This window comes from Schistocerca serialis, chromosome 10 (genome assembly GCF_023864345.2).
Source record: "Schistocerca serialis cubense isolate TAMUIC-IGC-003099 chromosome 10, iqSchSeri2.2, whole genome shotgun sequence".
Classification (NCBI taxonomy): domain Eukaryota; kingdom Metazoa; phylum Arthropoda; class Insecta; order Orthoptera; family Acrididae; genus Schistocerca; species Schistocerca serialis.
In genome coordinates, this window is record NC_064647.1 from 234,685,156 (window position 1) to 234,709,622 (window position 24,467).

At 45.7% G+C, this 24,467-nt stretch overlaps 1 protein-coding gene across 1 annotated transcript in view; it reads right to left on the reverse strand.

Moving 5' to 3' along the window:
• Positions 1–23,723, reverse strand: part of LOC126425093 (peroxidase-like) — a 136,826-nt gene extending 113,103 nt beyond the window's left edge. Inside the window, exons 1-2 of the mRNA XM_050088011.1 lie at positions 23,699–23,723; positions 5,615–5,746 (exon numbers count right to left, since the gene is read on the reverse strand). Of these exons, the coding sequence (XP_049943968.1) occupies positions 5,615–5,744 (130 nt within the window). The 5' untranslated portion in view covers positions 5,745–5,746; positions 23,699–23,723. The remainder of the gene's footprint in view (positions 1–5,614; positions 5,747–23,698) is intronic.
• Between the last annotated feature and the right edge of the window lie 744 nt (positions 23,724–24,467).

A 24,467-nucleotide genomic window follows, 5' to 3' on the forward strand; every position in this document is an offset into this window, starting at 1 on the left:
TGCACGTGCCTCTCCATCAAGAGGTGTATGGAAACAATTATGCGAATCGTGTTACCTTCTGTACATCTACATCTACATTTATACTCCGCAAGCCACCCGACGGTGTGTGGCGGAGGGCACTTTACGTGCCACTGTCAATACCTCCCTTTCCTCTTCCAGTCGCCTATGGTTCGCGGGAAGAACGACTGCCGGAAAGCCTCCGTGCGCGCTCTAATCTCTCTAATTTTACATTCGTGATCTCCTCGGGAGGTATAAGTAGGGGGAAGCAATATATTCGATACCTCATCCAGTAACGCACCCTCTCTAAACCTGGACGGCAACCTACACCGCGATGCAGAGCGCCTCTCTTGCAGAGTCCGCCACTTGAGTGTGCTAAACGTCTCCGTAACGCTATCACGCTTACCAAATAACCCTAGGACGAAACGCGCCGCTCTTCTTTGGATCTTCTCTATCTCCTCTTTCAACCTGACGTGGTACGGATCCCACACTGATGAGCAATACTCAAGTACAGGTCGAACGAGTGTTTTGTAAGCCACCTTCTTTGTTGATGGACTACATTTTCTAAGGACTCTCCCAATGATTCTCAACCTGGCACCCACCTTACCAACAATTAATTTTATATGATCACTCCACTTCAAATCGCTCCGTACACATACTCCCAGATATTTTGCAGAAGTAAATGCTACCAGTGTTTGTTCCGCTATCATATAATCATACAATAAAGGATCATTCTTTCTATGTATTCGCAGTCCATTACATCTGTCTATGTTAAGGGTCAGTTGCCACTCCCTGCACCAAGTGCCTATCCGCTGCAGATCTTTCTGCATTTCGCTGCAATTTTCTAATGCTGCAACTCCTCTGTATACTACAGCATCATCCGCGAAAAGCCGCAAGGAACTTCCAACACTATCTACTAGGTCATTTATATATATTGTGAAAAGCAATGGTCCCATAACACTCCCCTGTGGCACGCCAGAGGTTACTTTAACGTCTGTAGACGTCTCTCCATTGATAACAACATGCTGTGTTCTGTTTGCTAAAAACTCTTCAATCCAGCCACACAGCTGGTCTCATATTCCGTAGGCTCTTACTTTGTTTATCAGGCGACAGTGCGGAACTGTATCGAACGCCTTCCGGAAGTCAAGGAGAATGACATCTATCTGGGAGCCTGTATCTAATATTTTCTGGGTCTCATGATCAAATAAAGCGAGTTGGGTCTCACACGATCGCTGTTTCCGGAATCCATGTTGATTCCTACAGAGTAGATTCTGGGTTTCCAGAAATGACATGATACGCGAGCAAAAAACATGTTCTTAAATTCTACAACTGATCGATGTCAGAGATATAGGCCTATAGTTTTGCGCATCTGCTCGACGACCCTTCTTAAAAACTGGAACTACCTGTGCTCTTTTCCAATCATTTGGAACCTTCCGTTCCTCTAGAGACTTGCGGTACACGGCTGTTAGAAGGGGGGCAAGTTCTTTCGCGTACTCTGTGTAGAATCGAATTGCTATGGGCATTAAAACAGAATACTGCAGATGTATCATGTATCTCGTTCAGTGATGAAGTTACATTTACCAATCATGGCCAGATAAACGACCAGAACTTGCACTATAGGTCTTTTGACAGTCCCCGTTCGTTTCTTCAGGTGGAACGTCATCGCACGTGGAGTGCAAACGTGTGGTGCGGTTAGAGAACCGTCAGCTCATAGGCCAGTTTTTCTTATATGGAACACTGAACGCGCACTAGTATCGCGGCCTCCTAACAAGCCGTCTTCCACAGACGCTAGAAGACGTTCCTCTGTAGACCAGGAGTAACCTGTGGTTCCATCTTGATGACTGACCAGCCTATAGTGCGCAAAGTACTACAGCGTGTCTTCACGAATTGTTTACAAATTTTTGGATTGGATGCAGCGGACCTTTACCGTGGCTGGCCCGTTCCATGGGTTTGACACCTGCAGACTTTTTCTGCGGCGAGAGCTGAAAGGCGGTCTCTACAACTAGACCCGATGACATGCAACGACGTGTTACTGTAGCCTGCTCGGACAATGCTACCACGCGTGCAGCAGCCGTGCCGTAACAGACTGCAAGCGTGTATTGCCGCTGCCGGTGGTCTATTTGAACACAACCTGTGATGCTCAGTTGTCTCGTCACTGGTCAGAGTCCACATAACTAGTGTACGCACTTTTTTTGTTCTTTAGTACGTGTTATCACAGTATTGTACGAGGGTAAGTCAATTATTATCCGCAATTTAGTTATATTATTGTTTATATTGGTAGTACTGTCGTTTTACGTTGATGACGCATGCTTTCTTTATTTGTTGTTATATCTTTGCAATTTTCAAGCTGCAGGGTTAATTTTGTTATCGCTGTCGTGCTGTTAATCATGGCTGCTCCGCTGTCTATTTGCACCAAAGAAGAGCAACGTTCAGTGGTCCGTTTTTTGTGGTCTGAAGGCGTATCAGGGGCCGAAACTCATTCAAGACTTTCGGTACAGTACGGGAACAGTGTTTTGCCAAAACCGAGTGTCTACGAATAGACTGAAAAATTCCGAAATGGTCGCACAAGTGTTACGCACGATGAAGGAGCCGGACGACCGTTTACCGACACGAATGAAGAAACCATTGAGCGTTCACGTAAAATGATTCTCTTAGACAGACGATTAAGTATTGACGAAGTGGCACAACTTCTGCAAATTAGTCACGGTTCTGCCTACGAAATCATCCACAACAGACTTGGGTTTCATAACATTTGTGCAAGATGGGTCCCAAAACAACTCACACAGTTGCATAAACAAACGTGCTTGGATATCTGCAAAAAAACAATTGGATCGCTACGGTAACGAAGGGGACAACTTCTTAGACGGGATCATTACTGGTGACGAAACATGGATCCATCATTACGAGCCGAAGAGTAAACAGCAGAGTATGAAAGGGAAACTTCCAAATTCGCCAAGCAAGAAAAAGTTCAGGACCCAATCGTCCGCAGGAAAATTGATGCTTACGGCGTTTTGGGACGCACACGGTCCAGTACTGGAACATTATGGAGAAAGGGGTACAACAATAAACAGTGTACGTTACTGTGAGATGCTTACTGTCAAGCTAAAGTCTGCAATTCGAAGAGAACGCCGAGGACTGCTGTCAAAAGGTGTTGTGTTGTTGCACGACAATGTCCGTCCGCATACTGCTGTCCACACTGCCGAAACGCTCCAGAAACTCAAATTTGAAGCACTGGATCATCATCCAAATAGTCCCAATCTTGCCCCTCCTGACTATCACTTGTTTGGTCCACTCAAACAGGCATTAAAGGGCCGTCGATTTGCCTCGGACGAAGCAGTGAAAGAAGCGGTGCATTCCTGGCTCGCAGCTCACCCAAGAACTTTCTTTTCTGAGGACACCAGGAAGCTTGTACAACGATGAAGCAAGTGCGTTGAATCGCAAGAAGACTATGTCGAAAAATGATGTTCTTTTAAGTTTCCTATTTGATGACAATAAAATTTTATAACTGCTTTGCGGATGATAATTGGCTTACCCTCGTACAAGTTTTTGTGTGGGAACTTTTCACAGTACAGTATCTCGTAAACGACTTGCACTAGAATCGTGCAACAAAACACGACTGAGATTCTAATTTACCCTACTTTTAATTAGCTAATGTCAATAGACCCTGTTCCATTTAAAAAAGAGTATGTTTGAACAAAAATGCACTGTATGAGTGTCATTACAATCTGTTTATTGGATAACAATACGAGCCCCTGTCTGCCAATCAATAGAACTTTCCACTTCAGTAATATTTGCGGTGCAAGCTTTAGGTCATTCATCTTGTGTATACACAGTGTAAGCTTACACGGCTGGTGCTGACATCGCGTAAGAATTCCGGGCTATTAGGTCCGCGTCGACGTACAAAACTTTCTCCTCATGTTTCCTTTCCGACTGCAGGAGACATCTTCAGAGGTAAAATGGCTAACTGCAACGAGAACCCTTTTTTTTCCCTTATTGATTTTCAATTCCCCCCCCCCCCCCAAGGGGGCGGGCTGGCAGCAGCTTAGTACGCTGCTTTACAGCCTACAGACTTTTTTTAAAAAAAGGAAGAAGAAAGAAACAAGGAAAAACAGGCGATAAAATGGTGACTTAAAGTGTAAAAGGTGTAAAAATGCGGAAAGTTAAAACAGGAAGCAAAAGGGGTTGGCAATGTTGATAAAATACACAGGAATCAGACAAGTAACATAGTAGACACACCATGAAAAAACAGGGCGACAGTCTGGTTTCTGTTCGCAAGACATAAAAAAAAAAAAATCACACCCAGCGACAGTATGATTGCTGTTTGCTACACTTCCCAAAAGACACAACACGGAACACTCACTGGGAAAACACACACTGTAAAAGCACAAATATGGCACTCCCAAGCCAAAGGCAGATGGTGGGGGGGGGGGGGGGTGGACCTGGAGGAGGGGGAAAAACAAGGAGGGAGGAGAGGAAAAAACGAAAAGGGGGGGAACCAAGGAGGGAGAGGACTAATAAAGGGGGAGAAGGGCAGACGCGAGTGGGAATGAGAGGAAGCAGAGGAGGGAAATGTAAAAGGACTCGGGGGAGAGAAGGGGGCAAAGAGAGTGGATGTTTCGAGAACCCGAGAGAGCGCCGATTATATGCGCAGTTCAGAGGGCACGACAGTCTGTCACGTGACGTTAGCTACGAGGTTATCGCTGGTATTGCCAACATTCTCGACTGAAAGTAATCTGTCGTCATTCTTATGCTGCAATTCTGACGTTCAAATTTTGTCTAATTTAACACCTTCCTCTTTTCTGTTAAAATTATTTTGGTGTTCGTAGATTCGAGTAGCCTCTCTACACATATGTGGATGATAATGCGATGTCTTCGATATGTCACTCATCTTAGTGAATTTTATTTCGTGATCACCCTTTTGGTAAAGCCACAGCGCTACGGAAGATTTATCCATATTTACCTCTGAAGATGTCTTCCACAGCCGGAGGGGAAACCTTAGGGGACATTTTTGTACATCGACCGTGCCCTAACAGTCTCGAGTCTTGTTTATTGATTCCGAGACGACTGGAACCTAATTTGAATGCCAACTGTCTTCCTACACCTTATTAGACATTGCACTGTGTTGTGTTCATGTTCTTCCCAAATTTCTGTTCACCACCCGTAGGTGGAGTGTTACCAGTAAGTAAATGTAGTTTATGTAAATGAAATTCTCAAAGTGATAGGTCCGCAGCTCGTGGTCTAGTAGCTAGCATTGCCGCCTCTGGATCGTGAGGCCCCAGGTTCGATTCCCAGCCGAGTCGAGTATTTTTCTCGGGGTTTGTGTTGTCCTCAACATTTTATCACCATTCGGGAAAGTGGCGAGACTGGGCAATGAAAAGATTGGGAATTTGTACAGGCACTGATAACCACGCAGTTGAACACCCCACAAACCAATTATTATCATCAAAGTGATAGCATAAAGAATCCAGCATCACAATATTTGGCTTGCCTAAGTGAGGTTAACAGCATCGCTACATAAAACACGTTCCCAGCTCGATGTGGCAAAATGCGCTACGTCGTCGCTTACGGCGGACGCTGCGAGACAGATAGCTGTTAGCCGAGCGCGTCGCTGACTCACCCCTGGTGACGCGGAGCCTGCAGGGTTTCCCGGGAACCGTCGACAGCGGCACCACGTTGGGCCCGCATTCGTGCTGAGCCTGGCAGGTCAGCAGCATGGCGGCAGAGAGGATCACCCACAGCGTCAGCATCGCTGCAGGCACGCCACGGCGACAGGACGATGTCAGAACCAAACACAGCGCAATTAAAATAACATGAAAATAGGCAACAAACGATACACAGGGTGCATCAAAGAGAATCGTCCGATTAAAAAAAATCATAACTACACTCCTGGAAATTGAAATAAGAACACCGTGAATTCATTGTCCCAGGAAGGGGAAACTTTATTGACACATTCCTGGGGTCAGATACATCACATGATCACACTGACAGAACCACAGGCACATAGACACAGGCAACAGAGCATGCACAATGTCGGCACTAGTACAGTGTATATCCACCTTTCGCAGCAATGCAGGCTGCTATTCTCCCATGGAGACGATCGTAGAGATGCTGGATGTAGTCCTGTGGAACGGCTTGCCATGCCATTTCCACCTGGCGCCTCAGTTGGACCAGCGTTCGTGCTGGACGTGCAGACCGCGTGAGACGACGCTTCATCCAGTCCCAAACATGCTCAATGGGGGACAGATGCGGAGATCTTGCTGGCCAGGGTAGTTGACGTACACCTTCTAGAGCACGTTGGGTGGCACGGGATACATGCGGACGTGCATTGTCCTGTTGGAAAAGCAAGTTCCCTTGCTGGTCTAGGAATGGTAGAACGATGGGTTCGATGACGGTTTGGATGTACCGTGCACTATTCAGTGTCCCCTCGACGATCACCAGTGGTGTACGGCCAGTGTAGGAGATCGCTCCCCACACCATGATGCCGGGTGTTGGCCCTGTGTGCCTCGGTCGTATGCAGTCCTGATTGTGGCGCTCACCTGCACGGCGCCAAACACGCATACGACCATCATTGGCACCAAGGCAGAAGCGACTCTCATCGCTGAAGACGGCACGTCTCCATTCGTCCCTCCATTCACGCCTGTCGCGACACCACTGGAGGCGGGCTGCACGATGTTGGGGCGTGAGCGGAAGACGGCCTAACGGTGTGCGGGACCGTAGCCCAGCTTCATGGAGACGGTTGCGAATGGTCCTCGCCGATACCCCAGGAGCAACAGTGTCCCTAATTTGCTAGGAAGTGGCGGTGCAGTCCCCTACGGCACTGCGTAGGATCCTACGGTCTTGGCGTGCATCCGTACGTCGCTGTGGTCCGGTCCCAGGTCGACGGGCACGTGCACCTTCCGCCGACCACTGGCGACAACATCGATGTACTGTGGAGACCTCACGCCCCACGAGCTGAGCAATTCGGCGGTACGTCCACCCGGCCTCCCGCATGCCCACTATACGCCCTCGCTCAAAGTCCGTCAACTGCACATACGGTTCACGTCCACGCTGTCGCGGCATGCTACCAGTGTTAAAGACTGCGATGGAGCTCCGTATGCCACGGCAAACTGGCTGACACTGACGGCGGCGGTGCACAAATGCTGCGCAGCTAGCGCCATTCGACGGCCAACACCGCGGATCTTGGTGTGTCCGCTGTGCCGTGCGTGTGATCATTGCTTGTACAGCCCTCTCGCAGTGTCCGGAGCAAGTATGGTGGGTCTGACACACCGGTATCAATGTGTTCTTTTTTCCATTTCCAGGAGTGTATTATGTTATTTGAGATATGTGCGCGAACGACGTACTGTTGTAAAGAGCAAACTCTCGAGTTTCACACGGTTCCCGCTAGGTAGCGGCAGTGTGTGCTCACTTCAGTTCTGGTGCCGGGACAACAGAAAGTGTTTTGTGTTCTGGGTTTTGCGCAGTGCGGGTCAATAATAACTGTTCAGCGTGACTTTCTACTAGGTATGGTGTGGATGTATTGATCAACATCCTTAAGGAAGTAGGAGTCAACTGGAGAGATCGGAGACTTACAAGGAACTTGTACCTGGGACAAAGTGTAAAGGTACGCCTGAGCTATGCAGACAATGTGGAAATAGGAAGGGGAGTGAGACAAGGATGTTGTCTGTCGCCAAGTCTCTTTAACCTGTACAGAGAAATGCTGGCGAGAGAAGCGCTGAAAGGATGGAGAAACTTCAAAGTAGGAGGACGTCCCCTCAACACCGTCAAGTATACAGACGACCTGGTAATGCTCGCCAAAAATCAGAGACAGCTGCAACACATGATGAACAATTTTTTGGAAACGGGAAGAGAATACGGCATGGAAATCGACATCGAAAAATCAAAAGTGATGCACATATCAAAATGTGAGAAATACATGGAGATAACTGTTGACAATCGGGAACTGGAAAATGTGAATCAGTTCAAGTACCTGGGAAGTTTTATCACAATGGATGCCCACTGCACCAACGAAATCCGAGCAAGAATCGCCGTGGCCAAAGCTGCTTTCAACAAGAAGAGGGCTCTGCTGACCAACAAGTTGAGGTTGGCATTGAGGAAAAAACTGATAAAGTGCTACATTTGGAGCATTTCACTGTATGGAGCAGAGACATGGACCGTGAGAAAGAAGAAGAAAAAATACTTAGAGAGCTTTGAAACGTGGTGCTAGAGGAGAATGGAAATGATAAAGTGGACAGATCGCATAAAAAATGACAATGCACTGCGACGAGTAGGAGAGAAGAGAAGTATTATGCGTAAAACTCTTCAGAGAAAGGCCAACTGGATTGGACATGTACTTAGACACGAGGGACTCATACAAGATGTCATCGAAGAGAAACTTAGAGGAAACGCAGGACGGGGAAGAAGAAGAATTTAACATCTGGACGACATGAAAGCTGGAAGGAGATACAACAGACTGAAGGAAGAAGGTGAAGACAGGGAACAGTGGAATCAGAAATTCTCTGTACGAAGACATGGACCTGCCACTAGGCAGAATGCTACATAATAATCATAATGATGTGGATGCTCCTACAGCACAGAGCATTACACGATGGCATGAACAATTCCGAGAAACATATTGTTTGTGCAAAGGCAAATCGCCGGATCGTCCCCAAGAGTCTGACACAGACTTCGAACGCATCCACCGCAGTTTCACAAGGAGACAGCACAGATCCGTTCGCCGTGCAGTTCTACAGCTCAACATGTCCCCGTTGTCCGTCTGGCGTGTGTTGCGTCGACGTTTACACATGAAACCGTACAAAATTCAGTTACTGCAAGCTGTTCGTGAAGGTGGAGTTCTGTAATTTCATTCTTGGCAAGATGGAGGACGACAGTTTTCTTCGACGCTTGCTGTTTAGTGAGGAGATAACATTCCATTTAAATGGAAAGGTGACCCGTCATAATGTGAGAATATATGGTACAGAACCACATGAGGTTGTACAATTTGAGAGGGACTCTCCAAAATTTACTGTGGTTTGTGCAAATTCACAGGAAAAGGTGTACGATACATTTTTCTTTGCCGAGAACACTGTTACAGGGAGCACATATCTCGATATGGTTGAGAACTTTTTTTTTCCACAGTCGGAGACTGATTCGAACGACTTCATTTACCAACAGGATGGGGCACCGCCACACTGGCATCTGGAAGGGCAGGAATTTTTAAATCAAAGGATCAGCGAACGATGGACCGGTCGCAATGGACCAAATGATAAAATGGAAATGCCGTTTGGCTAGGGACTCCAGTCGGGTTGACCGTTCGCCTGGTGCAAGTCTTTCGAGTTGACGCCACTTCGGCGACTTGCTTGTCAATGGGGATGAAATGATGATTAAAATGACAACACAACACCCAGTCCCTGAGCGGAGAAAATTTCCGACCCAGCCGAGAATCGAACACGGGCCGTTAGGTATGACATTCCGTCACGCTGACCATTTTCTTTTTTCTTAATTTTGTTCGTTCTTGATCGTTCTTTTGGGTCGTTGCGGACATCGCATGACATCCGTTAAAGTTCGTTTGTTGATCCTTCGGCTCAGTTTTTTATTACAGAGGTCACCCAGCTCTCTGACCGAACACGCTGAGCTACCGTGCCGGTATCACTCAGCTACCAGGGGCGGACACCATGTGATTGAAAATGATTGAAACCTTACATTACTGTCCTCCAAGGTCACTGGACATGACTGTATGTGATCTCCTTCATCATAACCAACATGGATTCCGCAAACAGAGATCATGTGAAACTCAGCTCGCCCTATTTGCCCAAGAAATTCACAGTGCCGTAGACACTGGCGAGCAGATTGATGCCGTATTCCTGGACTTCAGGAAGGCATTTGATACGGTTCCGCACTTACGTTTAGTGAAAAAAATACGAGCTTACGGAATATCGGACCAGGTTTGTGATTGGATTCAGGATTTCCTAGAAGAAAGAACACAACATGTCATTCTTAACGGTTCAAAATCTGCAGATGTAGAGGTAATTTCGGGAGTACCGCAGGGAAGCGTGATAGGACCTTTATTGTTTACAATATACATAAATGACTTAGTTGACAACATCGGTAGCTCCGTGAGGCTATTTGCAGATGACACGGTTGTCTACAAGAAAGTAGCAACATCAGAAGACTCGTACGTACTCCAGGAGGACCTGCAGAGGATTAATGCATGGTGCGACAGCTGGCAGCTTTCCCTAAACGTAGATAAATGTAATATAATGCGCATACATAGGGGCAGAAATCCATTCCAGTACGATTATGCCATAGGTGGTAAATCATTGGAAGCGGTAACGACCGTAAAATACTTAGGAGTTACTATCCGGAGCGATCTGAAGTGGAATGATCACATAAAACAAATAGTGGGAAAAGCAGGCGCCAGGTTGAGATTCATAGGAAGAATTCTAAGAAAATGTGACTCATCGACGAAAGAAGTAGCTTACAAAACGCTTGTTCGTCCGATTCTTGAGTATTGCTCATCAGTATGGGACCCTTACCAGGTTGGATTAATAGAAGAGATAGACATGATCCAGCGAAAAGCAGCGCGATTCGTCATGGGGACATTTAGTCAGCGCGAGAGCGTTACGGAGATGCTGGACAAGCTCCAGTGGCGGACACTTCAAGAAAGGCGTTACGCAATACGGAGAGGTTTATTATCGAAATTACGAGAGAGCACATTCCGGGAAGAGATGGGCAACATATTACTACCGCCCACATATATCTCGCGTAATGATCACAACGAAAAGATCCGAGAAATTAGAGCAAATACGGAGACTTACAAGCAGTCGTTCTTTCCACGCACAATTCGTGAATGGAACAGGGAAGGGGGGATCAGATAGTGGTACAATAAGTACCCTCCGCCACACACCGTAAGGTGGCTCGCGGAGTATAGATGTAGATGTAGATGTAGATTATTTCTTGTAGGGGTTTATAAAAGACTCTGGTTATGTGCTTCCGTTACCAACAACAATCAATGAACTGAGACATCAAATAACAGCAGCTGTGGAAGTTGTAACACAATACAGGTCGTTGCAGTGTGGGAACAGTTTGAATACCGCATTAACATATGCCGTGCATCTCAAGGGGTGTCATACTGAACACCTATGAAAAGGTATGAAAAAAAAAACTTTTTGAGCTTCCCATTTATCAAAAAACGAAATTCATTGTATATGTTTATTACTTTCAGAAATACAGATTGCCAAATCAGATGATTCTTTCTGATACTCCCTGTATTTATTGTCGAAGCTTTATAAATTGTTTCGAAGTACCAGTTTATTGAATATGTTTATTTGTTTCAGAAATATAGACCAACCAGATAGGATGATTCTTTTTGATACACCCTGTATTTATTTTCGAAGTACGAGTGGTAGACGCAATAGCTGCTAAAGGATGGTGATGTATGCTGTAAAGCCCATATCAGTATGCGTGCATGAAATCGTCCTTTGCAATCACCTCACAATCTCTTCAAAATGTTCACAGCTCACAGCAGAGGAAACGGATTCCGCTGCCACACAGATGGTCTGTGCCTCAAGTTCGACCTGCGTGGCCGGCCTGTGTGGCCGTGCGGTTCTACGCGCTTCCGTCTGGAACCGTGTGACCGCTACGGTCGCAGGTTCGAATCCTGCCTCGGGCATGGATATGTGTGATGTCCTTAGGTCAGTTAGGTTTAAGTAGTTCTAAGGGACTGATGACCTCAGCAGTTAAGTCCCGTGGTGCTCAGAGCCATTTGAACCATTTTTTTCGACCTGCGTGGTAGGACGGTTCTGGTGGATAGAGTCATTGAATATCCACCACAAAAGTAGTCACAAGAAGTCGGATTGGGTGAATACAGAGGCCAATCCACGCCTGCGCCAGTAAACTTGTAGGAATTCAGAGCAACGGCTCTTTTCCCAAAGTATTCATCGGAAAATATAATTATGTATATGTACACACTATGTGATCAAAAGTATCCGCACACGTCCAAAAACATACGTTTTTCACTTCGTGGAGCGAGGCTTTTTTTTGTCTCAGAGTGTATTATAATCTGTTTTTAAGGAATTAAGTGATTAGGGTTAATTACTCTCTGTCCGTGTATTTATTTGCCTCAAGGACCCAATGCATATAGAATCCTAACAAATGCACTATGTGATCAAAAGTATCAGGAAGCTGATCAAAAGTATCAGGAAGCCCCACAAACAAATTTTCATATTAGGTGCATTGTGCTGCCACCTACTGCCAGGTACTTCATATCAGTGACCTCAGTAGTCATTAGACATCGTGAGAGAGCAGAATGGGGCGCTCCGCGGAACTCACAGACTTCGAACGCGGTCAGGTGATTGGGTGTCACTTGAGTCATACGTCTGTACGCGATATTTCCACACTGCTAAACATCCATAGGTCCACTGTTTCCGATGTGATAGTGAAGTGTAAACGTGAAGGGACTCGTACAGCACAAAAGCGTACACTTCGACCTCGTCTCTTGACTGACAGAGACCGCCGACAGTTGAACAGGATCGTAATGTGTAATAGGCAGACATCTATCCAGACCATCAGACAGGAATTCCAAATTGCATCACGATCCACTGCAAATACTATGACAGTTAGGCGGGAGGTAAGAAAACTTGGATCTCATGATCGAGCGGCTGCTCATAAGCCACACATCACGCCGCTAAATGCCAAACGACGCCTCGTTTGGTGTAAGGAGCGGAAACATTCGACTCTTAAACAGTGGAAAAACGTTGTGTGGAGTGACGAATCACGGTAAACAATGTGGCGATCCGATAGCAGGGTGTGGGTATGGCGAACGCCCGGTGAATGTCATCTGTCAGCGCGTGTAGTGCCAACAGTAAAATTCGGAAGCGGTGGTGTTACGGTATGGTCGTGTTTTTCATGGAGGAAATTTGAACCCCTTGTTGTTTTGCTTGCCACTATCTCAGCACAGGCCTACATTGATGTTTTCAGCACCTTCTTCCTTCCCACTGTTGAAGAGCAATTCGGGGATGGCGATTGCATCTTTCAACTCAGTCGAGGACCTGTTCATAATGCACGGCCTGTGGATGAGTGGTTACACGACAATAACATCCCAGTAATGAATGGACCGGCCTGCATAGAGTCCTGACCTGAATCCTATAGAACAGCTTTGCAGTGTTTTGGAACGCCGACTTCGTGCGAGGCCTCACCGACCGACATCGATATGTCTCCTCAGTGCAGCACTCCGTGAAGAATGGGCTGCCATTCCCCAAGAAACCTTTCAGCACCTGATTGAACGCGTGCCTGCGAGAGTGGAAGCTGTCGTCAAGGGTGGGCCAACACCATTTTGGATTCCAGCATTACCGATGATGGAGGGCGCCACGAACTTGTAAGTCAATTTCAGCCAGGTGTCCGGATACGTTTGGTCACATAGTATATATATATATATATATATATATATATATACGTACGACATCTTTGTACTGTAGTATAATGTCGTGTACATAAGGTCTATAATAGACAATTTTTTCACAGACGTCAGGATTTTGTTCAAAAACTTAGTTTCTAGCTCGTTTATGACTCAGCTAAAACACCCGACAAATTGTTGCCCACTGCGTGAGAAAGGAGATAACGCAAGGTAGCAGAAAGAATGGATGGGATACACGAAAAAATTAACTTCTCAACGGAACTGGTAAAAGAAGGAAGTATAAGTATTTTGGATGATAGGTAAACAAAAAGGGATGAAAGGCATAAGATAAGCATATTTAGAAAGACGACGGATACTGACACGATTATAGATGTGAAATGACGTCACACTACGAAGCATAAGTGGGCATGATCAACGGGATGCTAAAACTGCGACTCGCCCCTAACGACGAAGTAGAAGAATTAAATGTGGTTAGACAAGTAGGCAAGGCAAAGGGGTATAAGGACCGCGATGCAATGAATCTTTGTAATAAACTAAAGTCAAAAATACGTGACAAGAAGGAGACGATAGAACCAGAGGACAAGAAGTCTGTTGCTACGTCATACAATGGTGCACTTTTCGACGGAATTGCACGGGTTGCAGAAAAACGAAGGTGAAAATTGGATTTCAAACGAAAAGTACAATTAGTTGTAGGTTACGCCACAAAGCTGGCAACAACAGTAACAAATATTTAGAATCTAGTGTCTAAACTACCAAGACTGTGACAAGTTTTATATCGGCCAGACAGGAAGAAGTTTCAACACACGTTTTAGAGAGCATGCGTGTAACCAAAACAAGAGCGCTTTCGGTATACATTTGTGGTAGAGAAAACAGTGGGCAAGAAAAATAGACAATAATACGAAAGTGTTTCGTAGGGCGCCAAAGGGGCAATCACTGAAACTACTCGAGGAAATGGAGACTTATGTTCGCAGAAAACGGCAATCGGAATAACTGCTGAATGAACAGAATGAGTTTAACCAGAATACTTATTTTTTCTTTTCAGAAACCTGCTGGTTCCAGCAGTTCGGCACGCGGTCGTGTGCGCCGGCCAGCAGCGGCGAGGAGGCGGGCCCCTCGTCCGCTGGTGCCGCCACCACAAAACAAGGACCTCACACGAAGAAGCCACGAGGCGCCGAGGTCCCACTCCGGATGTGTTAGCGGTTATCGAGATTTTAATTAATAGTCAGTCACTGTCTTTACGCTCATGGTTATGGTTTAATTGTTTTTTTTCGTGCTGGAAGATCTCCATTTACGGATGTGATTTTATGTTTAAACATTTTATATTGGCTTTTACACAATTGTGTGTTTTACTTTGCCAGGCTAGGAACTTCCCATTGTTACTATTTGCACCTTTTATGTGGATTTTTAAGTCGGACCTAATTCCACATGTTGTATATCGGTCCATGTTTTATTTTCAGATGCTGTATTTGCCATATGAAATAATTTTAATTAATGACGACGCATACTGCATTTTAACTATTAAATTTGAGATACTTGTCACTCATGTGCCCTAGTCAGAGTACTCTCTGCTGGCCTCGGTTATTGTATAAATTCCAGACGAATCCAGATCATCACCAACACTTGCTATGTACGTACATGTATAATTTGACGTTGATACCTGTGTCAGCATAATTTTATGATATGCATGGCTGGTATGCACCGTTGTAAAGACTATTTTATTTTCTTCTGTAGCACCAGGTCTTTTATAGATTTAGCTCCAGCAAACTGACCTTAGGTGATTACACCCCGTTTTTGTTTGTAACAGGTCTGAAGATGGCAGTAGCCGAAACCGGTAATAGTGAAGTGTAAAAGTTTGTTTGATCATGGCGGATCTGTAAAATAAAATGCCACAATATGATCACGACTCGTTTCGCACTTTATGTCTAATTGATAGTATCGATTGATTTTAGGTCTCCTTTCCTCTGTTTGCCCTGCACCCTTCTAGACTGACGTCCTTCCTGTAGTTTTCCGAGACCATTTAACCTAAAAAACCGCCCAGTACTCTCCATGTAGCCCTCGCTACTCGAGTGGCCGTCACTTGCTATCAAGCGGAACCCAAGACACCATCGCCGGCCGGCGTGACCGAGCGGTTCTAGGCTCTTCAGTCTGGAACCGCGCGACTGCTACGGTCGCAGGTTCGAATCCTGCCTCGGGCATGGATGTGCGTGCTGTCGTTAGGTTAGTTAGGTTTAAGTAGTTCTAAGTTCTACAGGACTGATGACCTCAGATGTTGAGTCCCATAGTGCTCAGAGCCATTTGAACCATTTTGAACCAAAACACCACCGCCCTACGGCGCAGATGAGGAGTCAGCAGCCTTCGCGGTCACTGAACCGACTGAGCCTCTCCAGAGCCTCCACTTGACTGTGTGCCAGAGGCCCTGAGTCAGTTGTGTTGACGACGCTACAGATGGTCAGCTCTGCTTCGTCTCTCAGCCAAGACCGGAACTCTTCAGCTAGCCAGCCGAAATCAGAAGGAATCTGTTATGATCCAAAGCGACACACATCGTTAGTAACGACATGAGCGACCACCTGCAGCTGGCCGCTCCCTGTGCTCTTCATGGCATCCCAAAGCACTCGTTCTGACTCATCCCGGTATGCGCAAACAGAGTGCATGCCGGATTCCTTCGTCTCCTCAGCAGCCATATACCCTATTATGCACTTGACACTAGAAACACCAGTAAAGCTACCCTCAGTGAATGCTGGTATCCTGTGGGCCGAGACGCTTTCTCTGGAACAGGTTGAGCGACCGCAGCTGGCCCAGGATCTTTGTCAGCCAAAGGCAGCCCCAGAAACCTGTTTTTCAAACGAACTGAAGAAGTCCTTCAGTTCGATCCCCAAAAAGTCATTCACTGCCTGCCTCATCTTGAAATATCACCCCCCCCCCCCCCCCCCCCGTCCACTCAACCAAGGGTGAGTGGTCATCATTAATGTGTGCAGTATTCGGCGGTGGTCACAATAGAACTGAGCGACATGAGGGTCGTGCTGGACGTAGCCTGCATTTCCACGTCCAGCCACCCACAGTGATGCCTGTTGGGAACGGTGTCAAACTGGGCGACCGAAGCCAGCACCACCTGGAGCTGTGAGTCAAGGGTCCTCAAGTCTGCTCGCATCTGAACACAGAAATCACAGTCCCTATCTATACTCAGGTCAGAGGACCACTGAATGAACTTTTAATTTAAAACACAGGACTTACAAAGGAAGTGCTGCTGCCTAGATGGGAGCCACTGTCCAACTCACGAGTTCTGCACCTGAAACTAACTGCTGACACGAAAACAGACGCCAATCGTAAAACACACAGCGGAAATATACGCTACACAGTTCATAAAACGCAAAACTGTGGCTACTACAAACACAGTTGTACAAGAAATTTAAGATTTTAGACTGTAATGTACACAGTAAATAAATCATAAGTCGCTTCTTGTTATTGGCAACTGGCTGCAACTCACAAGCGAAACTATGTGCTGTGAACATTCTGCTGCATAGCCTAAAAACCTTCCATGTACTCCGCTACCGAAGTAGTTGCTTCATTTTTGTGGTCTACCCCTGGCCAAGTAAAGCCTTTTGTAATCTCAAGAGGACCGTCTTTAACTGTGGCGACTTCGGTGCAGTTATTATCTTTGAATAAAAATGTCATTTCTGTTTGTCCCACTGTGTATTTCCTTCAGTTACCTTCTATACTATACTGAAGCACTTCTTCACATGTATGGTCCAGGTTTGATCGAGCTATGCTACTTGACATTGACGCATCATGCGAAGGTTAATTTCGCCCTTAAGTCTTGCACACCAGTGCAGTACGGTAGCCAAAATAGAGAGCACATAAAATCAACAGTGCCAACAGCAAGAGAAAGTTACTGAATAAGTGATGTATTTTGACAGTGAATATGAATTTGTGTGTAGGAATTTTATTCTGATAGTATTTGTCTGAAGTGTAGCATTAGATGGAACTGAAATATGAACAATCTATATATATAAAAGAAAGTTGTTTTAGTTACACTATTTATAACTCAAGAACGGCTGGACCGATTTGGCTGAAAATTGGTGGAGAGGTAGCTTAGAACCAGGAGATGGACATAGGATACTTTTTATCCCGTCCGTCGCTATAAAACGTGGTATAACAGAAACGCATCTGGCACGGAATAACAAAATGCAAATGTCAGCTAAACGTCACTATAAAACGTGGTATAACAAAAACGCATCTAATATGGAATAACAAAACGCAAATGACAGCTAAACGTCTATGGTTAAGTATCAGTATACATCATTAATTAAAAATTTAAAGAAATAATTTGTATTTTCTTTGAATCATCATTAGCAATGCTGCGACCAAGACGATCGAATATTTCTCGACAAAGTCGTAATGCAAGAAGGATACAAAACATTGCGAATGAAACGACTGAAGAAGGACAACAAATTGCCCGTGAAGAGCGCCGCGTTAGTATGGCTCGGCTTCGTGCTTCTCAATCATAAGAGCAAAGTGAGGCAGCCCGTGAAGCGGCGCGGTTGTCAATGCGAAATCGTAGAGCGAACCACAGAGATCAACATGTAGATAATTTTCGACGCACAAGAAGAGATTTATCACGTGATGATTTGAATCGAGCAGCGTTTAGATACGATTGCAGCACCGATTACTGCTTGCATGCTTGCGTCTGCATTGGGCCGATGGACGTTGTTTGCGAGTATTGTGGCGCATTGAAGTTTTCCGGAGAAACGCGCGGATTGTGCTGCCTTAGTGGGAAAGTGAAACTGCCATTATTGACTGCGCCACCTGAGCCATTGCTTTCACTGCTTTGTGGCGGAACACCCGAATCACGTCATTTTCTTGCAAACACCAAAAAATACAATAGTTGTTTCCAAATGACCTCATGTGGGGCAGACAGTATCGAAGAACTAGAATTTAATCCGACATCATTAAAATACTTAATTTTTTATTTGTATTTCCTAATAAAAAATTGAAGTTAACATCCAAAATCTGATTGTTTATTGGCTTTAAGGCGGAACAGAGTTCGCCGAGTCAGCTAGTAAACAATAAACATAAGGGGGAATAGAAGCTCGTAAAATGTAATATAACAGAAGAATGCTGACGAGTAGGTGGACAGATCTGAAAATTGACGAGGTGGTACTGAATCGAATTAGGGAGAACAGATGCTTAGTGTACAACTTGCCTAAACCGAAAGATAGGTTGAAGGACACATCTCGAGGTTACGAGTTTTGTGTCAGCTGAGGACCTCCCATCTGTCTGTCAGGATTACATAGGCGGTGGGTCTTTGAGGTACAGAAATATACGAATAGCGACTAGTTGACCCTCACCACTATTCCTTAAAAACACATTATAACACATTCCACCGGCCGGGGTGACCGAACGGTTCTAGGCGCTTCGGTCTGGAACCGCGCGACCGCTATGGTCGCAGGATCGAATCCTGCCTCGGGGATGGATGTGTGTGATGTCCTTAGGTTACTTAGGTTTAAGTAGTTTTAAGTTCTTGGGGACTGATGACCTCAGATGTTAAGTACCATAGTGCTCAGAGCCATTTGAGCAATTTTTAACACATTCCAAAACAAAACGAAAACGACGCACCATGAAATAGTTATCCGAATGGGCCGGAAATCAGCAGATGTGATGTACATGTTCAGGCAAACAAGTGATCACAGTTTCTAAAAAAATCGACAATTCATTCAAGAAAAAGAGCTTCACAAAGTGAGCAAACCAATAACACTTTAGTACACATATGGTAATTGAAAAGAGATCCAGAGGCATTCCTGGCGGAGGTAGGGTTTGGCAAGCACGAACACAAGCTTTTAAAATGCAATCTTTTTAAAATGTTGTCATCTGCTGGGGGGCATATCTTGCTGATATGTAAGCCCGGGATGGCTCGCCATGAAGGACAACAAAATGGGGTATAGAATATCGTCGGCGTACCGCTGTGGTGTATCGGTGCCGCAGATGACGACCGAAGGGGTCCTGCCGTGAGAAGAAGTGCCACCCCGGGCCATCGCTCTGATCACCTGGCCATATGGCGGGCGGCACTCAGGCTGGTGTCCAGACGCCACCTGGGGTGTCTGCAGATACGTCTTTGCTGGTCATTGGGGCTCAGTTCGAGGCGAGGCTCATCACTGAAGACACATGTAGTCCAGCCAATGAGGTTCCAGACCGAAGACGTTTGTGGAGACGACCCGGAAAGCAGTTGGATACCAACATGACTGTCGCCCGCTGTATGGCTTGACGACCAGGAATGATTGTCTGGGGGGTGCACACTTCTTTTCAAAGCAGGACCTCTTTGGGTTTCGTCCTCAGCGCCCTTGCGGCACAGCGGTACGTCGACGATTAACTATGCCCAGTTGGTTGCCCTTCATGCAAGCCATCCTGGACTTACATTTCAGCAAGGTAATGCCGCCCGCATTTGGCGAGAGTTTCCAATGCTTGTCTTCCTGCTTGCGAAACCTTTCATTGGCCAGCAAGGTAGCTGATTCTCTCCTCATTTGAGAACGTTTCGAACGTTATGGGTAGGGTCCCCCCAACCAGCTCGGGATTTTGATGATCTAGCGCTCCAATTGGACCGAATTCGGCACAGGAATCCCTCACTAGCATGTCCAACATATCAACCATTGCCAACTGTGGGCCGAAAAAGACGTATGTTCCTCGTCGTAACGACGCGAACTGAAAAACAGCGCTGTTCTGCGCGGCTGGCCAGCGACACGATTACTGCTAGTATGTGTGTGTGTGTGTGTGTGTGAAGGCGCCTCTGCGGCGGGCGTTTAGTGTCACCGTAGTCTTCAGTATTCCAAAACAGCGCCAGCTCGAGTTTGTGTACCCACGAGAGACTGCTGCGTCCAAATGGTTTATTTGGTAATGGAGAGAAGTTTGGGAGGTAGGGGGGGGGGGGATCGATACTCGATAGTGTAAGCAGGTTAAAATGAATTGAGGTTGAAACTGGTATGCAGAGGTGGAGGATTTGCACAGGACAGCGTATCGTGGAGAGCTGCCGCTAATCGGTCTTCAGACTGCACAACATCAACATAGTATAATCTTGATGCGGACAATAGTAACAAATACGAGTGACGTTTGATAAGTACTGCAACACATATTTTTCCTCGGCCAATTTCAGTTGAAAAAAAGGCGGAATTTGTTGTGGGACTCCATCGAATACGCCCACTTCAACCCCTATCGTTTCATGAAATTACGGTAGGTGGCGCCGCTATATCTAAATGGTGTCTGTAACACAGGTTCGTTCCAAGTAGGGAGCTGTCGTTGAGTTTCCTTTGGCGGAAAATCAGAGCATCGCAGATGTTGATATGCGCTTGCAGAAGAGCTACGGTGACGAGGCAGTTAACGAAAGCACGGTGAGTCGTTGGGCGGGGTGCCTGTTGTCATCACGACAAGGGTGCACAAACCTGTCCGATCTCCCGCGTCCCGGCCGGCCGCTCACAGCTGTGACTCCTGCGGTGTTGGGACGTGCGGACACTCTCACTCGAGGTGATCGACGGATCAGAATCAAACACTTGGCTGCTCAACTGGACCCCTCCGTTGGTAGTGCTCGTCCACCAGTTGCGGTACTCAAAGGTGTGGACCCGCTGACTTCCTCGCCTTTTAACAGAGAGGTCACAGTTCGTAGTAATTGACGGAAAGTCATCGAGCAAAACAGAAGTGATTTCTGGCGTTCCCCATGGTAGTGTTATAGGCCCTTTGCTATTCCTTATCTATATCAACGATTTGGGAGACAATTTGAGCAGCCGTCTTCGGTTGTTTGCAGATGACGCTGTCGTTTATCGATTAATAAAGTCATCAGAAGATCAAAACAAACTGCAAAACGATTTAGAGGAAATATCGGAATGATGCGAAAAGTGGCAGTTGACCTTAAATAACGAAAAGTGTGAGGTCATCCACACGAGTGCTAAAAGGAACGCGTTAAACTTCGGTTACACGATAAATCAGTCTAATCTAAAAGCCGTAAGTTTAACTAAATACCTAGGTATTACAATTACGAACAATTTAAATTGGAAGGAATACACAGAAAATGTTGTGGGGAAGGCTAACCAAAGAATGCGTTTTATTGGCAGGGCACTTAGAAACTGTAACAGACCTAATAAGGAGACTGCCTACATTACGCTTGTCCGTCCACTTTTAGAATACTGTTGCACGGTGTGTGATCCTTACCAGATAGGACTGACGGAGTACATCGAAAAAGTTCAAAGAAAGGCAGCGCGTTTTGTATTATCGCGAAATATGGGAGAGAGTGTCAATGAAATGATACAGGATTTTGGATGCACATCACTAAAAAAAAAAGGCGTTTTTCGTTGCAACGGAATCTTCTCGAGAAATTCCAATCAACAACTTTCTCCTCCGAATGCGAAAATATTTTGTTGACACCGACTTATGTAGGGAGGAACGATCACCAAGATAAAATAAGGGAAATCAGAGCTCGTAGGGAAAGATAAAGGTTTTCATTCTTACCACGCGCTATACTAGATTGGAATAAGAGAGGATTGTGAAGGTGGTTCGATGAACCCTCTGCCAGGCGCTTTAGGCGGTGTAGGACGTCAAACGGGCCGACTTCGAGAAGGAGAGTCACCACAGGACACTGTCTATACTTTTACAAATAAATTCATAAAACTCTGTCAGCATGACCAGGAAGGATTCAGGATTCACACTCATAGCAGTGGAAGTTCAGAAACGCAAAAAAATAATATTTTTTAAAGGTGAAATTTCATGATTTTTTTCACTTACTATTGGCTGCATTTGTTGCTATAGGTACACTTTTCTTCATAAGTGAGAGAGATTCCTCGATGAATTTTGCACAGCTTAGAAACCATACTTACAGGTGTATGAAACACTAGAATTTATTTAATCTACCGAAAAATGAATGGGCTGTTACGTTTTGAACTTCATGTTTACAGAAAACTCGAATTTTATAGTTAATTATGTCAATTTTTACCACAGTTTTTAACATATTTGGGAAATTCTAGAGTTTCATACGCCTGTAAGTATGGTTTGTATGCTGTGCAAAATTCATCGAAGAATCTCTCTTACTCATGAAGAAAAGTGTACCTACAGCAACAAATGCAGCCAATACCAAGTGAAAAAAATGATGAAATTTCACATGTATAAAAAGTTTGTTTTGTTATTTCTTTTGAACTTCCTCTGCTATGAGTATGAATCCCGAAACGCCGGCCGGAGTGGCCGTGCGGTTCTAGGCGCTACAGCCTGGAGCCGCAAGACCGCTACGGTCGCAGGTTCGAATCCTGCCTCGGGCATAGATGTATGTGATGTCCTTAGGTTAGTAGGTTTAAGTAGTTCTAAGTTCTAGGGGACTGATGACCACAGCAGTTAAGTCCCATAGTGCTCAGAGCCATTTGAACCATTTGAATCCCGAATCCTTTCTGGTCATGCTGACAAAGTTTTACGAATTTATTTGTAAAAGTACAGACAGTAGAAATTAAAATGTCCTGTGGTGCCTCTCCTGCTCCAAGTCGTCTCGTTTCACGTGATTTGCAGAGTATCCATGTAGATATAGATGTAGAAGACCGTAAAGAGCAACGAAGGACCATTTGTACGGAATTGCTTGCGCGTTACCAAGCTGACTGTGACAATTTTTTGTCCAACATCGACACAGGCACTGAAAAAAGGGTTCATCACTTCGAACTGGAAACAAAACGGCAATCTGTGGACTGTCGCCACAGCGTCGCCTCTCTGAAGAAAAAGTTCAAACCACACCCTCAGCTGGTAAAGTGATGGTGACAGTTATGTGGGACTCTGAAGGGTTATTCTGTTTGGTGTTTTCCCTCATGGTGCAACGACCAACTAGGAAGTGTATTGCGCTACCCTCAGGATATTGAAGAAACGACTTCAGCGCTTTCTTCGCCACAAACATGGAAACCTCCTCTCCCATGACAAAGCGAGGCCTCACCCGGGTCTGCGCACTTCATTGGACTGTTCATCGCACCTTCCGACTCCCACCTGCTGGGCCCAATGAAGGATGCAGTACGCCGATGACGAGCAGGTTTCTGATGCAGCGAGGCGTTTGCTCCGACGTCGACCAGTACAGAGGTGCTATGAGGGCGTACGGGCCCTGCCAGTAAGATGGCGTGAGGTGAGGCCGTCGCACTGAACGGAGATAGTGTTGAAAAGTAGAGTCTTACAGCCAAAAGGGTGGGGAGTAATATGGTGCATTGGAATCGCGAATAAAACCAACCTGCTTTCAGGAAAAAATGTGTTGCACTACTTTTTGAACGCCGCTCTTACCATGGTAACAAACGCAGAACGAGTGCTTTAATTTACCTGCAACGTTCCGCTGACGATGTCTGGTGCGGGAAGACTTTGGCAAGCGAGGTTTCACCCCTTTTAAGTAGCTGCGATATCTGGAGTTTCAACGGCAGATAAGTTTTTTGACGTCAACGTAAGACTATCGTATTTCGTAAAATGTCCAAGCATAGGTTGTGCGGTTACAACTACTTGGTTGACACGCCGTGTGCCTAACATATTACCGTTTATCAGCTAGAAAAAAAAAAAAACGGTCGGGCAGGCACCACGGTGGAAATAATTAGTGTTGGTAGCAGTGGTGGATTCATGAGACGGCGAAGGAGGGCGACCTATCCACGCACGTAGAACTTCGCCAAGCTTCAGTACTTCTTTCAGAGACACTCCTCTTTCGCAGAAATTTTCCTCGCTGCGTTTCATTCCGTACAGTTCATTACGCGTATCCACCTACTAAACTGGTGATTAAATTTCAGTCTATACGAGTTCATTCGTTAATCTCTAGACACGACGGCAGTGAGACAACTATAAAGAATATGCTTTTCTGCAGCTGCATTTAATCTCCACAAGCCGACTCGGGCTGGCGGAGGGTAAACTAGTACTACCATCATATGAAGGGCTTATTTCAATAGTGGTGCAAGTCCATTTTTGTTCATGTTGAGATACAGAGTCCTCAAGTTAAATGAGCGCTGAAAAATTTGCAGTTGAGATACCAGAAGTATTCAAGCATATGGCTTCTTGCTAGAGGTGAACCTTTCTTTCTGTTTGTTTGGCTCATTAATTGCAGAAGCAT